The following is a 20,291-nucleotide window of genomic DNA, read 5'->3' on the forward strand; positions in this document are numbered from 1 at the left end:
CTGCCGGGTACGCGGGGGGGAGCGCCCCTCCAGCCCCTGCCACACCCCGACGCTGCTGGGCCGCACGAGGTGGCTCTGCCCCGGAGCCCAGAGCCCGGAGCCCTGAGCGCCCTCGACTCCGAGACGAGAGCGATTCCCAAGGGTCGGGCTCTGGATGTGGGCGGAGAAATGAGGAGCGGGCCAACGGCCATACCGTGCTTTGTGTTCTTACGTACCGCAGGAGAGTGATGATTTTAAAAGTCTTCCGAAAGGAGTTTTAAGAGCCCCTTCAAAAGGGACTTCTAGGTGGTGAGAACACACTGTGGAAGGTGTGGGGTGAAGTGAGGTGGTCGCGGGAAGTGGGGTTTGCCTCCTGTTCTCATCTCTTCCTCTCCAGCACCCAATTTTTTTTGCACTGCTGCCTCCTCCAGCCTCCTCCAGCCTCCGTGCTTTGCAAGTTCCCCCTTCCTCTGGTCAGTGGCTCTCCTGGCTGCCTCCTGGAATCCTACCTCCTCCGCCGCCACCGGGCCCTCCTTGGTAGATGCCTCCCCATCTAGAGCGTTTCTTTATATCCAGGCTCCTTGTTTGGAGGCATATAATCGAGCCACGCTTGAGTACATGTTACTATGGAAATGTTTTGTGTTTGCTTCACGCCCGGATTCCGCACCGTAACGGACCGTAAGCTCGTTGTGACAGGGTCTGTGTCTCCTGTGTTCCTGTCATTTTACCCAGAGTGCCAGCATCGCAGTGCGCTCACTTGACAAATACTTGCTGACTTTAGCTGGGCCCCAAATTTTAATAGAAGTCAGAACTCTGAAAACATTTAATGAGAAAACCAGGGCAAGTGCTTCCCCTCCCCCGTCCCCAGTGGTTTCTCTCCGGGAGCTCCGGGACTCTGGTGACGGAGGCTGTGGGCCAGCCCCTGACTGTGCCTGGGCTGTGATTTTCCCCTCCTTCCTCCGTGTTCCCCACCCCCTTCAGCTACTCTGGTCCGGGAAGTTACTCCAGCGCCCCAAGCGCCGCAGCCTGAGGACCCCTTGCCCTGCAACCCGCCTGCTGGTGAGGGGACAGGTAGATCTGCCCAGGAGCTTCCCAGCAAGTGGGAGGGACAAACAGCAGCCCCATCGGCCGGCAGGGCCTTAGCCTGCTGCACCCACACCCCTCGCGGCACAGAACGGGAGTCGGTACCCGATGCTCAGGAAGAGAGACGTGAGCAGGGCGATTGTGCGTAACTTCAGGTCTTTGAAGGTAACTACCAGGTTGTCAGTGACCTGACTCCAGCTGAGAACTTCTTCTGGTAGGGACAACACGTGAGTCATTCCACAGGAGAAGTACAGAGATTATGCAGCAAAATTAGAAATTAAGCATCAGCATGAAGGACTGTACCACGAATGTCACTTTAGGGTTCTCGGATTTCCTGTTTAGCTCAATTTGTATCGCTTGTTTCCTTCTTTCTTTGAATACATCATAAAAGCGGTATGATAAATATTATATTTGGGGTGAATTCTACGGTTCTGCCAATGAATTTGCCGCAGGGGGTCGCTGCCCAAATAAACAACAGCTCACGAGGGCCCCTGGGAGGGCAGAGGGCTTGTGGCAGGTGGCAGGGTCACAGGGAGCCTGAGAAGTGGCCTCTCCCCTAGCCCTGGGCCTCCCCCTGCTGCAGGGACCGGAGCCCGGAGGAGAGGCCCTTCTCCTCTTCCGGGATCGGTTGCAACAGCGACACGAGTGAGTCTCGGTTTGAGTGCTTGGTGTCCTATCTACATTTATATTTACATTAAGCATTTAATTCATTTGGAAATGATTTTTGTTTTTGAGGCAAGAGTCCAAATTCGTCTCTCCCACAGGAGTATCCGTTTACATTCATACCACTTATTAAATAAGCCGTCCCTTCTAGCACCCTGAAATCTTTAGCATATGTTTCAAGATTTTCTATGTCACTGACCTTGCGGTCTCTTTTTGAGCCAATCCATATCGTCTTAGAGCCGTTAAAACAAGTTTTAGCATTTGGTATGGCAAGTTTTTCCCTACAGTTTTCCCTCCTCCGTTTTTCCCCCTAAAGATTTGTTGGCAGTTCTCATACATTTATTTTGCCACGTGAAGTTTAAAATTATTTAGTTCAGTTTTAACAAAATCCATTGGGTTCTGAATGAAATTGTATTAAACCTGTATAAGAAGTTTGGGAAGATTAATACTTTGTGATAAGTTTGCTCATCTAAGGACACTGTATTTAGGGTCTCTGTTTATCACCATCTTATTACATACCCTTCAGTAAAAATGTGTGGATTTCTCCATATAAGCTCTGTACCTCTCTTGTTTTCCTTTGGTAATCCATTGCTTTTATTGTTTTCATGAGTAGCATTGTTCTCATCAATTTCCATTTCTAACTAGTATAAAGAAGGACCTTTTAAAAAATATTTGTCTCCCAAGAACTACTAAGCTCTCTCATTAGTTATAATTGTGAGTTGTTTCTTGGGTTTATACTCGTAGCTGTAATGCAAATCATGCTTTCTCTTCTCTGCCAATACTTGTACCATTTGTTCTGTGTCTTCTGCCATGGCATTAGCTAGGGCCAAAACAATGTTGACTAGTAGACGTCCTTTAGTCTTGATGTAAATGCTGATGACCTTACTGTTGCACCATTTACTAGGTTGTTTGCTGTAAATTTGTAGTAAACGGCTTTGGATCTTACTCTGTTTTAGGTGCTTTGCTTTGCTTGCTTGTTTTAATTAGGAACGACTATTGAATTCTATCAAGTGTTTTTTTAGCCTCTATGCCTTATTGGCAGGGTTCTTATTTGTTCACTTTTTAAAAATGCAAATGTAATAAATTATGCTGCTAGTTTCCTAATGGTGAGCCGTCTCAGCAGTCCTGAAATAAACCATGCTTGGTCATGTTGTTTTATTCTGTTAATTCACTGCTGGATTCTACTTGCCGGTGCTATATTTAGAACTTTCGCATCTATGTTTATAAGTGAAATTGTCTGTAGTTTCCTTTATCGGGTTTTGGTATTCAGTATACCCTAGATTCTTAGAATGAACCAGGGGAACTTTCCATCCTTTTCCATGGTCTAGATCAGTTTTATTACATAGCAAGTATCTGTTCTCTGATGCTGTCTGCTGCCCAGTGTTGTTGTTAATTTTTTTATGCTTATTTATTTTTGAGACACAGAGAAACAGAACAGGAGTGGGAGAGGGGCAGAGAGTGAGGGAGACAGAATCCCAAGCAGGCTCCAGGCTCCAAGCTGTCAGCACAGAGCCCGACGCGGGCTTGAACCCATGGACCATGTGATCATGACCTGAGCCGAAGTCGGACATCTAACTGACTGAGCCACCCAGGCGCTCCAGCTGCCCAGTGTTAATGAAAGTGTAGGGTAACACCAAGCTTTTTATCTTTACCATTATGATTTAAAAATAGGATCCTACTGCTCTAAAATGTTTTTTTCCCCTCTCTTCTGAACTGCCATATATATATATAAATATATATATATATATTTATATATATTTTTTTTTGCTTGTTACTTTGCTTGAAACGTGAAAACATAAAAAGTTTTAGAGTTTCAGTAATTTTTAGGCTGAAGGCTTATTGCAACAGGAAGGAACGAACGGTTGAAGGGAAGAACTATACACATAGCATCCAAGGCTTTTGTCGTTGCCTAGTTGAAGATCTGAAAAGGGGGAGGGCCCTAGATTTAGCAGGAAAGAGAGAGCAGGGCTAGTTGTGGGAAGCCTAAGTCCAGCCCCAGCTCCCTCACACTAGGTGGCTAGAAGCAAGCCTTCCCTGAGCCACAGGCTGTTTTTGCCTCACCCAGGTGTCACGTTCCTAACTGCTGAATACGATTGCCATGAGGATTGGGAAAAATAATACCCACGGGCTTCAAGATCCTCAAAGCACTATGTTGATGCAAAGGGTACTTTTATAGGATTATTCTTTTCAGATGATTGTAATAGAAGACCTCATCAACGAAAGGACATTTTTATTTGTAAACATTTAGGTAGTTGTTGATTTATTGTAAGACAGTGTCTTTGATCAGGACCACTACTGACCATGAGATAAAAAAACAGGTTTTAAATTTTGTTAAGTAATTTCACTTTTAAAGATGTTACACTATGCCCCAGTGAGCCAGGCCAAGTAACACTTTAACTTCCTGGTGCCATTTACAGTATTTATTTAGAAAGGAAACAAAACGCGAGGTCATTTATTTTGTAGGTGTCCGTGCCCTTTCTGCCTTTCTTGTCCTCATAGAGAAAGGCCTTTTCTAAGCCCTTTGTTTGGTTACCTGGAAATTAGAGACTTATTAATTTATGTTACTTATTTTTTATTTTTTTATAGCAAAATGCTCCTTTAGCGCGCGCGCACACACACACACACACCAGAAGAGAAAAATAATTTTCTCTAGCAGGTACTCACAGTACCAGCTGATGGAATCAAAACATGTTTTGAGTACCTGAAATGAAAGTTATTGAAGACTTCATTTTATCAAACCGTGTAAGAATCCCCACGGTATTATGGTGAAAATGCACTGCATCCTCCTTTGTCCCCCTGTGTCTTCAGTGGTCACCCGGAAGAGTATATAATCCGCTCTCTTAGCGCATAGCGGGCCCCTGCTCAGCAGTGCACCAAGCTGCAAACAAAGCTGCAAAGAGGAAGAAGGGAGTGAGACATTTTTCTAAAGGAACGATCGTCTTGTTGGATTTCTGCTTTGTGGTGTTCTCATCAGTGCCCAGAGCACAGGAAGCTGATAGCATATGATCATGTGTTCCAAGAGAAGATATAATTAAATAATTCTTGAACATGACCAAAAATTGAATCTCTTAAGAGACAGATTCAATAAGCAGTCTCCTTCGCTAACATCGATGTCTTAGTTATTGGATTGCCTGCCCATTAGCCATTTCTTCTGGAAACTAACCCCCCCCCTCGCCCCCATGCCTGACTGCAGCTGTGTCCCCGCCCTGTCCTGTTCCCTGCCCAGTGGTGAGCACATGAGCACACAGCCTAAGCTCCACTGCACCTCCCTTCCTTGGAGGGTTTGGAATCGCCACCCAGGGTAGCCTGTCTGGCTGCCCTGCTGCACGGGGGACTTGTATACTCAGGAGCTGTTGTTCTTTGCCCTTTTTGCCACATGGTTTGGGAAGCAGAGAGACCCCCTCAGAAGGCAGAGAGTGGCCAGAAGTGGAACTCAGAAAAGAGCAATCTTCAGGGGCTGTGGAAGTTTAGCCTGTTGATCCGAGTGCGTCCTCCTGTGTCATTCTGGAAGGCATGGTTACCCTGGGAGCAGTTCCTGGAGCAGAGGTGTTCAGCAAGTAGATGGATTCCCCCCGGGCAGAAGGTGACATAACTTAGATGATTGTGCGGATGCTTCCGACCCTGAAATCCCATGGTTACCTAAAGGCACAAGTTAGGTATCACTCCTAGTACTTACCGTAATTTAGAAGCTAGATTTTATAAATCCTTCTGCTTATAGTTGACCGGGTATATTGTTTCCCCTTTTTTAATATTTATTCATTCTGAGAGAGAGAGAGAGAGAAAGAGAGAATCTCAAGTAGGCTCTGCCCTGCCAGTCCAGAGCCCATCATGGGGCTTGAACTCACGAACTGTGAGATCATGACCTGAGCTGAAAGCAAGAGTCAGACGCTTAACTGACTGAGCCACACAGGTGCCCCTCAGTTTCCTTTTTAAATCTTATTTTATGTTTTGAAAGTAATGCATAATCATAATTTTAAAGCCCAATATTCCTTTAAGACAGAGTAACCGGTCACTGCCCTTTTCTAGTTTCCTGGAATCAGTGACTCAATATTCAAGCCCTTTCTTCTGCTAGTCACCTATACCTTTCTACATAATGTGTTTTTCGGTTTTATTGACTCCCTACTTTGTAACACGATTGTTGTTTTAAAAACTTTTATCTTTATTTATTCTTGAGAGAGAGAGACAGAGTGTGAACAGGGGAGGGGCAGAGAGAGAGGGAGACACAGAATCCGAAGCAGGCTCCAGGCTCCGAGCTGCCGGCACAGAGCCCGACGCGGGGCTCGAACTCACGAACGGCGAGATCATAACCTGAGCAGAAGTCGGACGCTCAGCTGACTGAGACCCCAGCGCCCCGTCATGTGAATGTTTTTACACCCACCGTACACTCTGTTCCTCCAACCCCCTAATGTAGTTTTACGTCACAACTTTTGGTTAAATTCTTTAACGTGTCCGCAGATAAGCAGGTAGTGCGCCATAATTATGTCCCCTTACATATAACAGTTGATAACTGCATCACTTTTTATTCGCTTCGTTTTCCCTGTACCTGTTACTGGTTCTTGAATGTGCTGTGCTGAAGCACATCCGATGACCCGTCAGTGTTGTGCCTGGTTGTTTTCCATGCAGAGGTTGGGCCCAGAATGGGAGCTGTCCTAGGTCAGTTTGAGCAGGGTCGCTCTCGAAATACGCGGCACGCTTCTCATCCTCGTTTCCAACCTCTTGAGGATTTGCTCTGCTTTGTTCCCCATACCTTGTCTTAATCTGCTTCCTTGTTTTTGCAGATGCATGAGAGAGATTTTGGAATCTTGCATGAAAACATCTTCATTCCCATTTTTCCTCCACATGTGGAAGGCACTGTTTTCCTGCCTGCAGCTTTGCTGTTGAGAGGCTGACACCAGCCTGTCCCCCGTCTTTCAAACATGGCCTGTTCATTCTCTCCAGAAGTTTGCAGAGTCTTCTCTTTATCCCTGATACTTTGAAATTTTATAGTGATTCTTTTGTAGGTTGGCGGGGTTTTTTTTTGTTTTTGTTCTTTCTGAACAGTTGAACGCGATACTCAAAATTCCGGTTCTTCACTTCTGTGAAATGTCTTGAATTATTTTTTTGGAAAACCATGGTTTCCACATCTCCTATCTTCTCTGCCTCTGGGCCTCTGTTGCATTATCTGGACTTAGCGTTTGTTGTGTGTTCCCCCCTGCCCTGGCCCCCGCCACCCTGTCTCCTTTTGGTTGGTTGTTTTGCTTTCTTTTTGTTTTTGTCAATTTGAGATGACTCCCTCAACTCCTTTCTGATTCTGTCGAATATATTTCTATGGTATCTTCAGTGTCCAAGAGCTCTGTTCTGTTCTCTCTGTGTTCCCATCGCTCTTTAAAAATAGCATTCTGGGGGTGCCTGGGTGGCTCAGTCGGTTGGACGTCTGACTTCGGCTCAGGTCATGATCTCATGGTTCATGGGTTCAAGCTCCACGTCGGGCTCTGTGCTGACAGCTCAGAGCCTGCAGCCTGCTTCAGATTCTGTCTCCAGCTCTCTCTGCCCCTCCCCCACTTGTGCTCTGTCTCTCTATCTCTCTGAAAAATAAATAAACATTAAAAAAAAATAGTATCCTTTACTTTGTCTCGTGAACGCTGTGTCACATCTCGGCAGTTGTCTTCCATTCCCCGCCTTGTCTGTGTCTCCACCTGAGCCCCCTCTCAGGCGATGACATTTGCCTAGTCCTAGCTTGGGTCTCTCTGGCTGGAAGGGGCCTGGCTCTGAAAGGCGGGGAGGTGGCCCCAGGAGCCCTGCCAGGCCTGGCAGCCGGCCTCCTGAGCTGCCCGCGGCCCTCCTCGGGGCACTGCGGGCTGGGAGGACGTGAGAGCAGAAATGAGTTCATCTGTGTGTGCCAGAAGCCTCTCACACCTGAGTTGCATTTTGAGCTTAACCATTTGGTAATTAACTTTTGTCCTCCTCAGTCTATTCAATACTGATCACTTAGAAGTGCCTGCAGCTGTAAACTTGGCTTTTTTTTTTTTTTTTCCTCTCTTTTTTTTAAAGCTTTCTTCAAGGCAAACGTAGCAATCACATTTCACTAAAGGTTGTTCTCTGGTTCTTTTTTATCTTTAAGTCCTAGAATTTTGATGTTTTTTTGCTGCATTATTGAAATTTGGATTGCCAGATTCTGTATTATTTCGTTAAAGTTTCGAATTTCTTTTTTCTTTTACCTACCTGAAGAAGAAAGTAGCAACAAAACTGAAATGCAAATAGGATCGTGAGGCTAAGAAACTTATAGAGAACATCTAAAAGGGACAGTATGTTCTTATCCAGCCTCGTAACATGAAATACTTCATACAGTTGGTCCCTAAATCTTGTGCTTAAGTTCTCCTCTCAGCCAAAGTAAAAAGGGAAAGGTAGCCCATCTCTTTTGTTATTAAAATAAAGAATCATAAACCAAGAAACAGACTCAACTACAGAGAACAAACTGATGGTTACTGAGGGGAGAGGAGTGAGGGATGGGTGTAACAGGTGACGGGGATTGAGGAGGGCCCTTGCGATGCCACCGGGTGTTGTGTGGACGTGTTGAACCACCGAATTCTACACCTGAAACTAATATTACACTGTATGTTAACTAGCTGCAATTTCAATTAAAACTTTTTTTTTAATAAAAAGCATAAAATTCTTCTTCAGGGAAAAGTAAACCCCAAGATGACCTTATCAGATAATTCCTTGATTAGGGAACCTTGATTGCTGAATGATCAATGTCCTCAAGATAGTTTTAGAAAATGTGCATAGTAGGCGATTCAATATAGTTTCAACATAGTTCAATATAGTTTCAGTATAGTTCAACATAGTTCAATATAGTTTCAATGTAGTTCAACATAGTTCAATATAGTTTCAATGTAGTTCAACATAGTTCAATATAGTTTCAATATAGTTCAACATAGTTTCTGAAGTGCCTTAACTTAGTAGAGGCGTTGCCTCAGGGGGCTGTGAAAATACTACTGCGCACTTGGCTTTGCTTTTAGGCGCTCTCACCTTGAAATAGAGATAGAATTTGGAAGCCTCATAACTTGTGTGACTTCTCAAGCTTCTGCCAGGGGGTAGATCACCGTCATTTTATTTCTGAATTACCTGCCACGTAGGCCTGGTGCCAGTGCCTCGCGGGATTTAAAATGGGAACCGTCGTATCAAGGACGAACACAGCGCGGAGGTGAGAGTTAAGCTCTTACTGAATGAATTCCTTGTGCGGGAACACCTGCCTCCAGGTAGAAGGCCTGCCTCCGTTCCGGCAGGCAGGCGGGAGGCACCAGAGTGAGCAGAGCCACCGTTAGGTAGGAGCTGCGGCTGCTCCCTCACCTGTCGGAGGGGGATACAGCTCCTGCCTGGGGGATGGCTGGGAATTCATACGCTTTCCGAGCGGGCTCGGTGCACGCGAAGCGGTGTGTTAAAGCACAGCGTGCAAAGCAGGACCGCTTCCCAGGGACCGTCTGTGGTGAAAGGGCTTCAGAACTTTCCTTCGTCGCCCACCGCACGTGCCTGTGCTGTGCAGCGCGGCTCGTCTGTCGTCCGCCACAGTCCGAGGCTCCCGTCCAGGCGCGGGCGATACTTCCTGTCGTGCCCAGAACCAGCAGCGGCATCTTTTGTGCCAAGACGGTGCCTTGTCCGAGCAGGAAGGCCGCGTCCCCTCGCCCTCCTGGGAGCCGTGTGCCTGATCACACCCTAGCTTCATCCGACAGCGAAGGGAGGTGTCAGGACGTTCGAGATGAGGGGTCATTTGTCATCAGGTCATTCCCTCCCCGTAATACAGTCCAGGGTCTGAGGAGGTATCCGGGGCTTGGATCCGTGTCGAGATTATTCCCTTTGATTCCTAAATGGCTTTTATGTGATGTTATGTTACTGATTTGACACTTAAAAAATAACCACCAACTATTCTGAGCTGTTTTCTTAATGCAAAGCTGGAGGGTAATCGTGGGAGGATCACGTCTTCTTTCTTTTTCTATCCGGCAGGAAGTAGGTTTGCCATTTTTTATTTCTTCTTCCAAAATCCATGCTGTGGTCACCCACGAATTCAGATCTAGACCTTTTTCCTTTTCACAGTTAATTTTGAGTTCTCTCATTATTTTAATGTTTATTAGTGGTACGGCCTGCTCAGGCAAAATTGCACAAAGTGATCTCACTCAGGATTTCCTGGGAAGATGGTGAAGTTAGGGGAGAAACCAGCAAACGTTACCAAGAAAAAGGAAAGTTAGGGGGCAAATTACATCAGTACAGAAACAGGGTGCTCATGGGGAAGTGGGGCCTAGCGCAGCCGACAAGAATTGATGGGTTTTCACCTGATAGAACAGGTGAAGGAAGGAAGGAAGGAAGGACGGACGGACCGACTTCAGGAAGACACCAAGAACCAACCCGTGACTTCCCTTTCTGAGGCAGTTGGTGCAGTGTCACGAGAACTAACTTCAACAACTTCTAGTCGACTGCTGCAAACCCCGCTCAGTAGAGAGGCCAGGGCGGGCCTAGGAGAAGCCAGGATCCTCTTCCGCCCGGGATTCAGACACATTCAGACACTGGGGACGAGGATGTCGCCACAGCAGGCCAGAGCTTAGGGACAACCATCAGGCCTACTGACAATTGGTTTTTGGAGCTTTCTTTTAGTATTTAGTTAGGTGTGATTAAGCACATGGTAATTGTAGGAGAAAAGTAAATAAGCTGAAAGGGAAATCCATCACTCAAATCTAATGCCAGACAACAACACATTATAAAACAGCAATGAGTAAACAGCGTATCAAAACATAGAAATCTGAAGTAAGCCAGGTAGAATAAATGTGAGATAATGGCCGCGAACATTTCTGGAGAAAAGAGTGCAGTGGTAGTAATTTGCCCTATCATAGGATATAAATCCACAGGAACTGGAAAATTGTGGTGCTGGCACCAGAGCAAATAGATAAATGGAGGGGCACCTGGGGGGCTCAGTCGCTTGAGCATCCAACTGGGGCTCAGGTCACGATCTCGCGGTCCGTGAGTTCGAGCCCCGCGTCGGGCTCTGTGCTGACGGCTCGGAGCCTGGAGCCTGCTTCGGATTCTGGGTCTCCCTCTCTCTCTCTCTCTCTCCCTGCCCCTCCCCCGCTCATGCTCTGTCGCTCTCTCTCTCAAAAATAAACAAACATTTAAAGAAATTTAAAAAAAAAAACCAAATACATAAATGGAACAGAACAAAGTCCAGGAACTGTTAGAAGTACAGACATACACAAATTTGGTATATTTTATGATAGGTATTTCCTGTCAGTAGAAGATGATGCATTGGTTATTGAATGGTGTTGGGACAACTGGCTACCCATTTAGAGGGAATAGGTAAAGATCGAGCCCCTCTTTAAATTATACGCTAGTTATACTAATAATACATTATTACCTAGTTTCAGTAAAGTTATAAACATAAAAATGAAACCCATAAAAATACTAGAAAGAATTATAGGTGAATGTTTAGCTAACCTTTGGGTGGGGAGACCTTTACTATCTGAATGGCACCAAAGGAAGAAGTAACTGTAAAAGAAAAGATTCACAAGTTCCTTACGCTAACGTAAAGTTCAGGACTGAAAGGGAGCTGCGTATCCAACATAGGTGACGATTAAATGTTGGCCCCTTCTTCTAGTGGTATCCCTTGCCACTATAAAAATAAAACTGTATACAAATCTTTATTATGGGAAAGATGGCCACAGTAATAAATGAGAAGTGAAAAACTTGTAAATGTACGTATTTGCATGTATGCATTTCTGTAGGAAAAGGCCTGGATGCAATCCAGATTTAACAACAGTAGTTTTTAAGTTAAGATTTGGATAATCTATTCCCTTTTTCTTTTCCTGCATCTTTTTCATTCTTTTCCCATAGTGATTATGTATTTAATCAAGTATGGTTGAAACCAAAGGACAAAACAGTTTCACAAAGTAATAAACTTGGAGACAAAGCGGAGCTTTGCGCTTCCCCTTGATGAGACCAAATAGGCCTCTCAAGGGAAGTTTGGAACCATGTGTCTTAACTGCGGGATAACTGAGCGGCACTGGGTAGCATCTTGAATCTACATGTAAATTTCCTTCAACGTAAAAACGAAATGCTTACATTCCCTCCAAAATAACTAAAAGGCTATATATATTTTTAAATGTTTATTTACTTTTGAGAGAGAGAGACAGTGTGAGCAGGGGAGGGGCAGAGAGAGGGAGACACAGGATCGGAAGCAGGCTCCAGGCCCTGAGCGGTCAGCACAGAGCCCGACGCGGGGCTCGAACCCACGAGCAGTGAGATCGTGACCTGAGCCGAAGTCCGATGCTTCACCGACTGAGCCACCCAGGCGCCCCTGGAAGATTATATTTTAAATTGTCATTTCTCTTATGATAGTTGATATTTGATTTTTTTATACATTCATTCTTTTCAGCCACTGTTTGTTTTGTCTAGTTCCTCTGAGTCAAGCAGCAGAAAGCTGCTTTAATGTACACATTTATCATGGGGAACCAAAATTAGTGAATATGCCTCTTAATGAGAGCTTTGATTTAGCCATTTTAAACTGTTTATAAATTAAAAATGTAATCCAGGAGAGATTGTTTTAGCCCCTTGTCCACCCAGAAGCTCTCAGCCGCCAACACGAAAACGCCTCATTTCTAAGGAAATGTTGCCCTTCCTGCCTCAAGTCCTCCAGGGGTTTATTGACTTGGAGAAGCAGCATAGTGGTTTTGGATGATCAAGGCCGATGGGCTCCTTTGAACCCACCAGTTTCTCTTAGGCGTCATGACGTTGGCAATCTCCTAATGGGAACGAGGCAGAGAAGAGAAAAGAGAGCTCAGATTTTCTCTGTCCTCAAACCTCTCCCTCCCCCTCACTCCTAGCAGCCACCGCCTTGTCTACAGCTTTGCCTTTTCCAGAGCGGCACAGAAATGGGATCGTATAATTTTATCGCCTTTGAGCCTCTTTCTTTCACCCAACGTAACATTTGAGATTCATCCGTGCCACTGCATTTGTGAAGAGCCCCTTGCTGTGCACAGCAGTGTATGAGTGTGTGGATGCGCTACAGTGTGTCTGTCCGTGTTTCAGAAGAGGGATATTTTGATTGCTTCCAGTCCTTGCGATTTTGCGTACAGCCGCTGCAAGCGTTTTCCCACTGCTTTGTGCGAGTAAAGGTTTTCATTTTACTGGGGTAAATACCTAAGAGTAGGATTGCCGCGTCGTGCTAAGGAACTCTGCGTTGCTCCTTACGTCACAGCCGCCACCCGCTGTTCCCATGTGGCTGGTGCCATCTTGCCTTTCCCCACCAACAGCGTCAACACTTTGGTGTCAGTTTTTGTTCGTTTGGCCACGCTGGTGGTCGTGTCGTGCTGCAGCATTTGCATTTCTCGAGTGACGAGTGATGTTGAGCATCCTCTCAGGTATTGATCTGTGACCACGTGTTTCCTTTCATGAAGTGACTGCTGCAGCACCTACTTTTAGTTACTGTGTTCGTGTAGACGTTTCACTGTGTCGTGTAGACATTTCAGAGTGTTGATCTGTCTGATTGTTTCCTTAAGGTGTGTCTGTCTTCTATTTTCTTTTCTTTTTTTTTTAAACTGGTCTCCCTGTCCCTATAATATGTTAGAAGTTTGGCTTACAGGCTTGATTAGATTCAGTTTAAGCAATTTGGTCAAGCACATTTCACAAGTGGTGTATATATGAGGGATTTAAAAGATGCATCGGAGCAGGTTGAAAGGCACACCTTGATGATACCACCCTAACACTGTAGCAGCTTCCCCAAAAGCGGGAACGGCTGGATAATGTCCTTGACTCTGCGAGAGGGACAGCTGGGATCAAACACAGGTGGACAGGTTGGACCTCAGTGAAGAGGGAACGGATGGCAGAGGGTGAGGGTCCAGCCAGGTGTGGGAACAGGTTGGGGGTGGGGGGTGGGACTCACCGATGTCCTCTTCTGAAAGCCTCTGTTCTCTCCCCAAAATAGCAAGGTTGGTGCTGACAGTACATAGAGACAGGTGTTGGAGGCTTGAAGACCAGGGAGCAAGTGTAGACTCAAATGGGGGAGCGAGAGACTGAATGGACCAGAGTAAAATGACACAGGCCAGGCCCTAAGAGCCCTCTTGAGGACATGAGTTTACATGGAGGTCACCTGAAGTTGTGTTTTCCCCCCAACCATTGTTGTGAGTGTATTGTTAATAGTTGGACCAATTTTGATTAATTGTGGGCCCTCGCTTTTGGAAATTTTCTCAAAATGTAGGAATGTATCATACACAGAAATGTCATTAGTAAAACCGGTTACAGTTTAGAATTTTAGCCCCTAGATGTTCACCCCAAAGCCCTGGATACCTGTCCTCTGCAGGAGACGGACGTTAAGAAGTTTCAAATGAAGAGGAGAAAATCTTGCAAGGAATAGTCCATTTCCTAAGTGTAGAATTTTGAAATTTTGAAACTTTGTGCCCACAAAATAGGAGATGTTCTATGGCAAATAAGGGAAAAAGTAAATGTTTTATTTATACTTGGTTTCTTAATATTTCTTTTGAAATTGGATATACTTTCACTGTTAGTTAGACCTGGGATTGAATGTTTGATGTTACTTTAAATAGGTTTCCAATTGGGGAAAAGTGTTTTCTGAATATTTTCTGGGCCATCACAACAGTGTTCTGTAAGAAAGAAAATCGTTATAATATTCTAAAAATACTTCAATGGAAAATTATCTTGCAGTTAGAATATGTCCGTTTAAAGATGTAACATTAAAAACTCTGCAATCTTGATTTACAATGTATTTTTTACATTAATACACTTTATTTTTTAGAGCAGTTTAAGTTTTATAGAAAAATTATATAGAATATTTATATTTACCACATAACCCCAACTCCCCTAAACAGTTTCCCTTATTATTAACATCCTGCATTAGTGTGGTAACATTTGTTACAATTGATGAAACAATGTTGATACGTTACTAACTAAGGTCCAGAGTTCACACTAGGGTTCACTCTGTGTTGTACATTCCGTGGGTTTTAACAAATGCCAACTGCGATGTATCCACCATTAGAGTATCATATGAAATGGTTTCACCATCCTCGAAAATCTCCTACGTGTCACCTCTTCATCCCACCGTCCCTCCCACCCCCAATCCCCTGGCCACCATCGATCTTATTACTGTCTGTGCAGTTTTCCCTTTTTCAGAATGTCGTATAGTTGAGATCATATGTAGGCTTTTTTAGGTTACATTCCTTCACTTACTTAGTAGAATGCATTTAAAGTTCCTGCGTGTGTTTTTGTGGCTTACTAGCTCATTTGTTCTCATCACTGAATAGTACCCCGTTGTGTAGATGTACCATGGTTTGTGTATCCGGCCGTCTACTGAAGGACATCTTAGTTGCTTCCGATCTGAGGCAATTATGAATAAAGCTGCTCTAAAGGGCAATGTAATTTTAAAGCTACAGTTGTAATTGTTGATGCTTTTCTTAAGCAGCACTGACATTTGGTAGACCTTGCTTTGCCCGATCACTCACAGTAGGTCCAAGAATGTTTGCAGATGGCACTGGCCATCTGGACCTTAAACCCACATGAACCCGAAAGAATTGTCGGGAAGCAGATCATGAAAAGAAGCCATTTGATGTGGGACTGAAAACCCACCTGGAGGTCTAGAGAAGAGATTGTCACACCACCACCACCACAGCGTAAGCTGCTGGGGTCGCTCGGCTCGATCCTGGATGCCGTCATGACACCAGTAAGCGCAGAGACGCCTTGTGAGCTCCGAAAGCTTGATTTGCGTCCGGAGTCTGTGCGGGGGAGGGAAACCCTGTAAGGTCTCTCCTTCTTTCTACAGGCCTTGGTCCACGTGGAGCCACGTGCAGACGTGCCTGTACATCTTTCACTGGGGCAGCCTCTGACACCCGTGTGCTCTGTCACTGTGGCTCCTGCACAGGGACTTTACATTCGTCCACGGCATTTCCCGTTACAGGAAAGTCTTCTTGATGAAGGGTGGTTCCTTGATCCACCCTTTCAGCCCTTCTCGGGGACTGCGTGTCACGCTGGGCTGCACACTGGGGAGACAGCGGAGACCGACACAATGGTGGGAGTTAGGAAACTGACGTGCACAACGGATCAGAATCCTTTAGGATCACTGCCCATCCAGCTCAGTGCCACGGCCGTTTTCAGCTGTGATACTGCACAATGCATATGAGAAGGAACTGCTAAAAATCCTAAGACCTTCTGACTGAAGCAGGGGAGTAATTAATTTTGCTCTGAAAGGACAACAGCAGTGGGTTGCGCTATTTATAATGAAAACTTACAATATGACCCAAAATGCTTGCCTTACAACTCAAAAGAATGCATATGCTCGAACGGTAAGAAGCCCATTACCGTGATGAAAGCTGAACACAAACATACAAAGTGTCAGTGTCTTCCCATTGATGGGAGAACTCTGAATTCCTCCGTATCTTATTCTAATTCTCTGAACAGCCTGGTTTATGCATATCTCAATCTGATACAGTGGTTATTGCAGAGAAAGTTGAGAGTTCAGGATTCACTGCATCATTCTGTTGTGCAGTCCTCTTAATCAGTTTTTGCAGGTATAATTTGCATACGGTAAAACACACTCATCTTGAATGTTGCGTTTGATGGGTCTTGACAGTTGTATCCCCCTATGTAACTACCGCTACAAAACGACTTAGGGTATTTCCGCGTCTCCAGAAAGTTCCTCCTTCCTCTGTGCAGTGAGCCTCTTCTACTCCCCGTCATAGACCATCGCTGACGTGCTTTCTGTCACTATGAATTACAGTTGCCTGTTCTGGAAATTTGTATGAATGGAACAACTCTGTGAATACTGCTGGCATCTGGCTTTTTTATTTAGCATAACGCTTTTGAGATTCATCCACATCATTGTATGCAGTGGGTTTCTTTTTATATTGCTGAGTAGTATTCCCCTATCTGAATATACTACAATTCTCTTACCCACTCATCTGCTGATGAACGTTTTGGTTGTTCCCGTATTTTTACTATTATGCACGAAGCTGCAGTGAACATTCTCACATGCTTTTTTCATGTACCTCTGTCTTTGTTTCCCTTGGGTAAATACCTCAGGGTACATTTGCTGAGTTGTAGGGTAAGTTTTTGTTTAACTGTGTAAGAAACTGTCAAACTTTCTGAAGTGTTTCTAACCTTTTACTCTTCGACCAGCATGAGTTGTGAATTGCAGGAAGTCCACGTCCTTGCCTGTGTTTGAAATTGTCGATATTTTAGTTTTGTTTTGTTTTAGCCATTGTGACGGTTGTATAGCGATGTCTCCTTGTGGTTTTAATTTGCATTTCCTTGGTGACTAATTATGTTAGAGCATCTTTTCATATGCTTGTTAGCATTTTATATATCTCCTTTTGTGAATGGTCTGTTCAGTTATTATGCCCATTTCTTTTAATGCGTTGTCCTCATTACTGACTTGTAAGGGTTCTTACAACTTGTAATATACAAGTTGTATTCTGTCCATAAGTCTGTTGTCAAACATAGGCAGGAATTTACTCCCAGTCAGTGACTTGCCATTTTATTTACATGTTTTTTTCTGAAAAATCTTCCATTATGCCATGGTCCTGAAGATTTTCTTCTGTATGAATTTTCTGGTTTTAGCTTTTATGTTTAGCCAGATCTATGATGCATTTCAAGTTAATTTTTGTATATAGTATGAGATAGAGATTGAGGTTCAATTTTTTTTTTCCTAAATGGCGTCCAGGTGCTACTCTAACCGTTTGTTGAAGAAACCCTTTTCCATGTATTGATTACTTTGGCATTTTTGTCTAAATTCAAATAATCGCATATGTATGGCTCAATTTCAGGACTATTTTGTTCCATTTGTCTGTATATCTAATCTTCATGTTTTAAAGTTTTAAGTGGTTTTAAGTCTTCATATCAGACATTATTGGTCCCAAACTCTGTTGTTATTTTTCAAAACTGTTTTGCTATTCTAGGTTTTCTGCATTTCCATCTGAATTTTAGAAATCAATTAGCTGATTTCTAAAAAAAAAAAAAAAAAAAGTATTTTGGGGATTGTGGGGATTGCATTGATCTATTAGATCAATTTGGAAGTGATTGACTGACATTTGAACGATATTGAGTCTTCTGATCCATGAACATCGTGTATTTCTCTGTTTATTTAGGTCCTCTTTAACTTTATAGATTTTGTTGTACAGATTTTACATAGATTTTGTTAAATTCACCCATAAGTATTTTATGTCTCTAGGTTCTGTTGTAAATTGTATATTTATATCAATTTCCAATTTTAATTACTAACATATAGAAAGAAGACTTAATATTTTCATGATCAGATATCCTGCAACTTGGCTAAATTTGCTTATTAGTAATAGTAATTTCTTTTTAAAAATACATTCTTTAGAATTTATTGTGTACACAACCGTGTTATCTGCAAATGAAAAAACAAATGTTCTTCTTCCTTTACAACCTGTAGGCCTTATATTCACTTTTCTTGCCTGATTGCACTGGCTGTAACCTCCAGCAGAATGTTGAATAGAAGTAGTAAAAGTTGACATGCTTGCTTTGTTTTTGATTTTAAGGAAAGGCAGTTAGGTTTTCATCGTTTGGTGTACTGTTAGCTGGGGTTTTTTTTCCTAGATGCCTTTTTAAAGATTAAGGAAATTTCACTCTCCTTCTATCTTACTGACTACTTTCACCATGTATGAGTATTGAATTTTGTCAGAAATTTTGTTTGTGATAGGTCAGTTTTCTCGTTTTTTTCTGTTAGTGTGTTGACTTACATTAATTAACTTTCTGTTGTAAAACCAGCCTTGCATTACTGAGATATATCCCACTTGGTTATATTTTATTACAGATTGTTAGATTCAATTTCCTAATATTTTGCTAAGGATTTTATATCTATGCTAAATAAGAGATATTGGTCTGTAACTTTATTTTCTTATAATTATCTTTGCCAAGTTTTGGTATCAGAACAATATTATCTTCAATTTCCTTTCCCTTCCTTTTTTTTCTGAGAGAGATTGTACAGGATTATTTGTTTTGTTTTTTTTTAAATTGATATTATTTATTCCTTAAATGTTTGATATAATTTTCCAGTAAGACCATCTGAGCCTGAAAAGTTTTTAAATTATGAATTTAATATCTTTATTAGATACAGGGAAGTAGTCACATTTTCTATTTCTTCCTGGGTCAGTTTTGGTGATTGGTTCTTTTCAGCAGTTTGTCTATTTTATCTAAGTTGTTAAATGTATTAACATAAAGTTATTGATGTTACTTTCTCATTATTCTAATTTTTAGAGAGTCTTTAATGATAACTCCTTTCTCAATTCCTGATATTGGCAATTTCTTTCTTCTGTTTTTACTCTTACTCAGTTTAGCTAGAGTTTATCAATTTTATTTTTATTTTCAAAGAACCAACTTTTGATTTCATTGATTTTCTCTACTGTTTGTTTTCTGTTTCATTGATTTCTGAATATTCTTTTAATATTCTCTTTATTCTGCTCGATTTGGTTTAGTTCTTTTTCTAGTCCTTCATAATTCTATATCATGAAAGACTTCTTAGGCTAGATCCCCTAGCTCTCCTGTTGGAAGTTTTCATTTTTTTTTTTATTAGCAAAATGAATTTAGTAATCCATTAAAAGGGTCATACACCATGCTCAAGTGGGATTTATTCCATGAATGCAAGAATGGGTTGTTGAAGTTTTCATTTTGGCAGTCATGTATTAATTTTGTAGAACTCTTTCTGGTTTTCTAATTTTTCCTTTTTCATGAGTATCTGTTCTTGCAAGTGAATGCAAGGTTTTCTTAGTTCTCTCTGGAGCCGTCCTTGAAAATAAAATAAAAACCTTCTCTGTGAATTCCCTGCATGCTATTTCATCATCCTAGACTCTTTCATCTATTTTCAGATTTCCAGAAATTTGTAGAAATATCCCATGTGCTCACTGTGTCCTTCTCATTTCTTTGTTATTATGAAATTGTGCCTTTTGTATTTCTTTGCTGTTCTTTGGATGGTCTCTCCAATTGGATGTGAGAGATACATGGGAATCTTCTCTTAGACCAATATAGTTCATTCCTTTTTTAGCTGCTCTACATGGTAGCTAGTCTGTGATGTGCCTGATTTCTAATCCCGTGCTATGGCTTACTGGCTGTGTGCCCTTGGGCAAGTTATTTAACCTGTCTGTGCCTCCCTCTTAAAACAGAGATAGTGGGGCGCCTGGGTGGCTCAGTCGGTGAAGCGTCCGGCTTCGGCTCGGGTCACGATCTCGCGGTCCGTGAGTTCGAGCCCCGCGTCGGGCTCTGTGCTGACCGCTCGGAGCCTGGAGCCTGTTTCCGATTCTGTGTCTCCCTCTCTCTCTGCCCCTCCCCCGTTCATGTTCTGTCTCTCTCTGTCTCAAAAATAAATAAACGTTAAAAAAACAAAAAACAGAGATAGTCATACCTCCTTCATTCAGTTGTTGTGAGGACTAAGTGAATTACTACATATAAAGCCCTTAGAACAACTTCCAGCATACGTAAGCCCTACATGAAGGTTTTCTGTTTAGGTTGTAGTCTAGATTTTTATGCATACCCTCCAGTTGGGTCTGCGTGCACCGTACTGAGATCGGGGTCCCGGCTTCAGT

At 43.1% G+C, this 20,291-nt stretch overlaps 1 protein-coding gene across 6 annotated transcripts in view; it reads left to right on the forward strand.

Moving 5' to 3' along the window:
- Positions 1-20,291, forward strand: part of ANO10 (anoctamin 10) — a 286,676-nt gene that overhangs the window by 163,275 nt on the left and 103,110 nt on the right. The window contains exon 12 of one of the 6 annotated variants that reach the window (XM_058729211.1): positions 15,518-17,590. The exons of 3 other annotated variants lie outside the window; for them this stretch is intronic. In XM_058729211.1, coding sequence (XP_058585194.1) covers positions 15,518-15,874 — 357 coding nt within the window. In that variant the 3' untranslated portion in view covers positions 15,875-17,590. Of the gene's footprint in view, positions 1-6,503; positions 7,259-15,517; positions 17,591-20,291 lie in introns of those variants that run through there. 2 more of the 6 variants (XM_058729210.1, XM_058729216.1) reach the window with 2 other exon arrangements.

This window comes from Neofelis nebulosa, chromosome 5 (assembly GCF_028018385.1).
Source record: "Neofelis nebulosa isolate mNeoNeb1 chromosome 5, mNeoNeb1.pri, whole genome shotgun sequence".
NCBI lineage: Eukaryota > Metazoa > Chordata > Mammalia > Carnivora > Felidae > Neofelis > Neofelis nebulosa.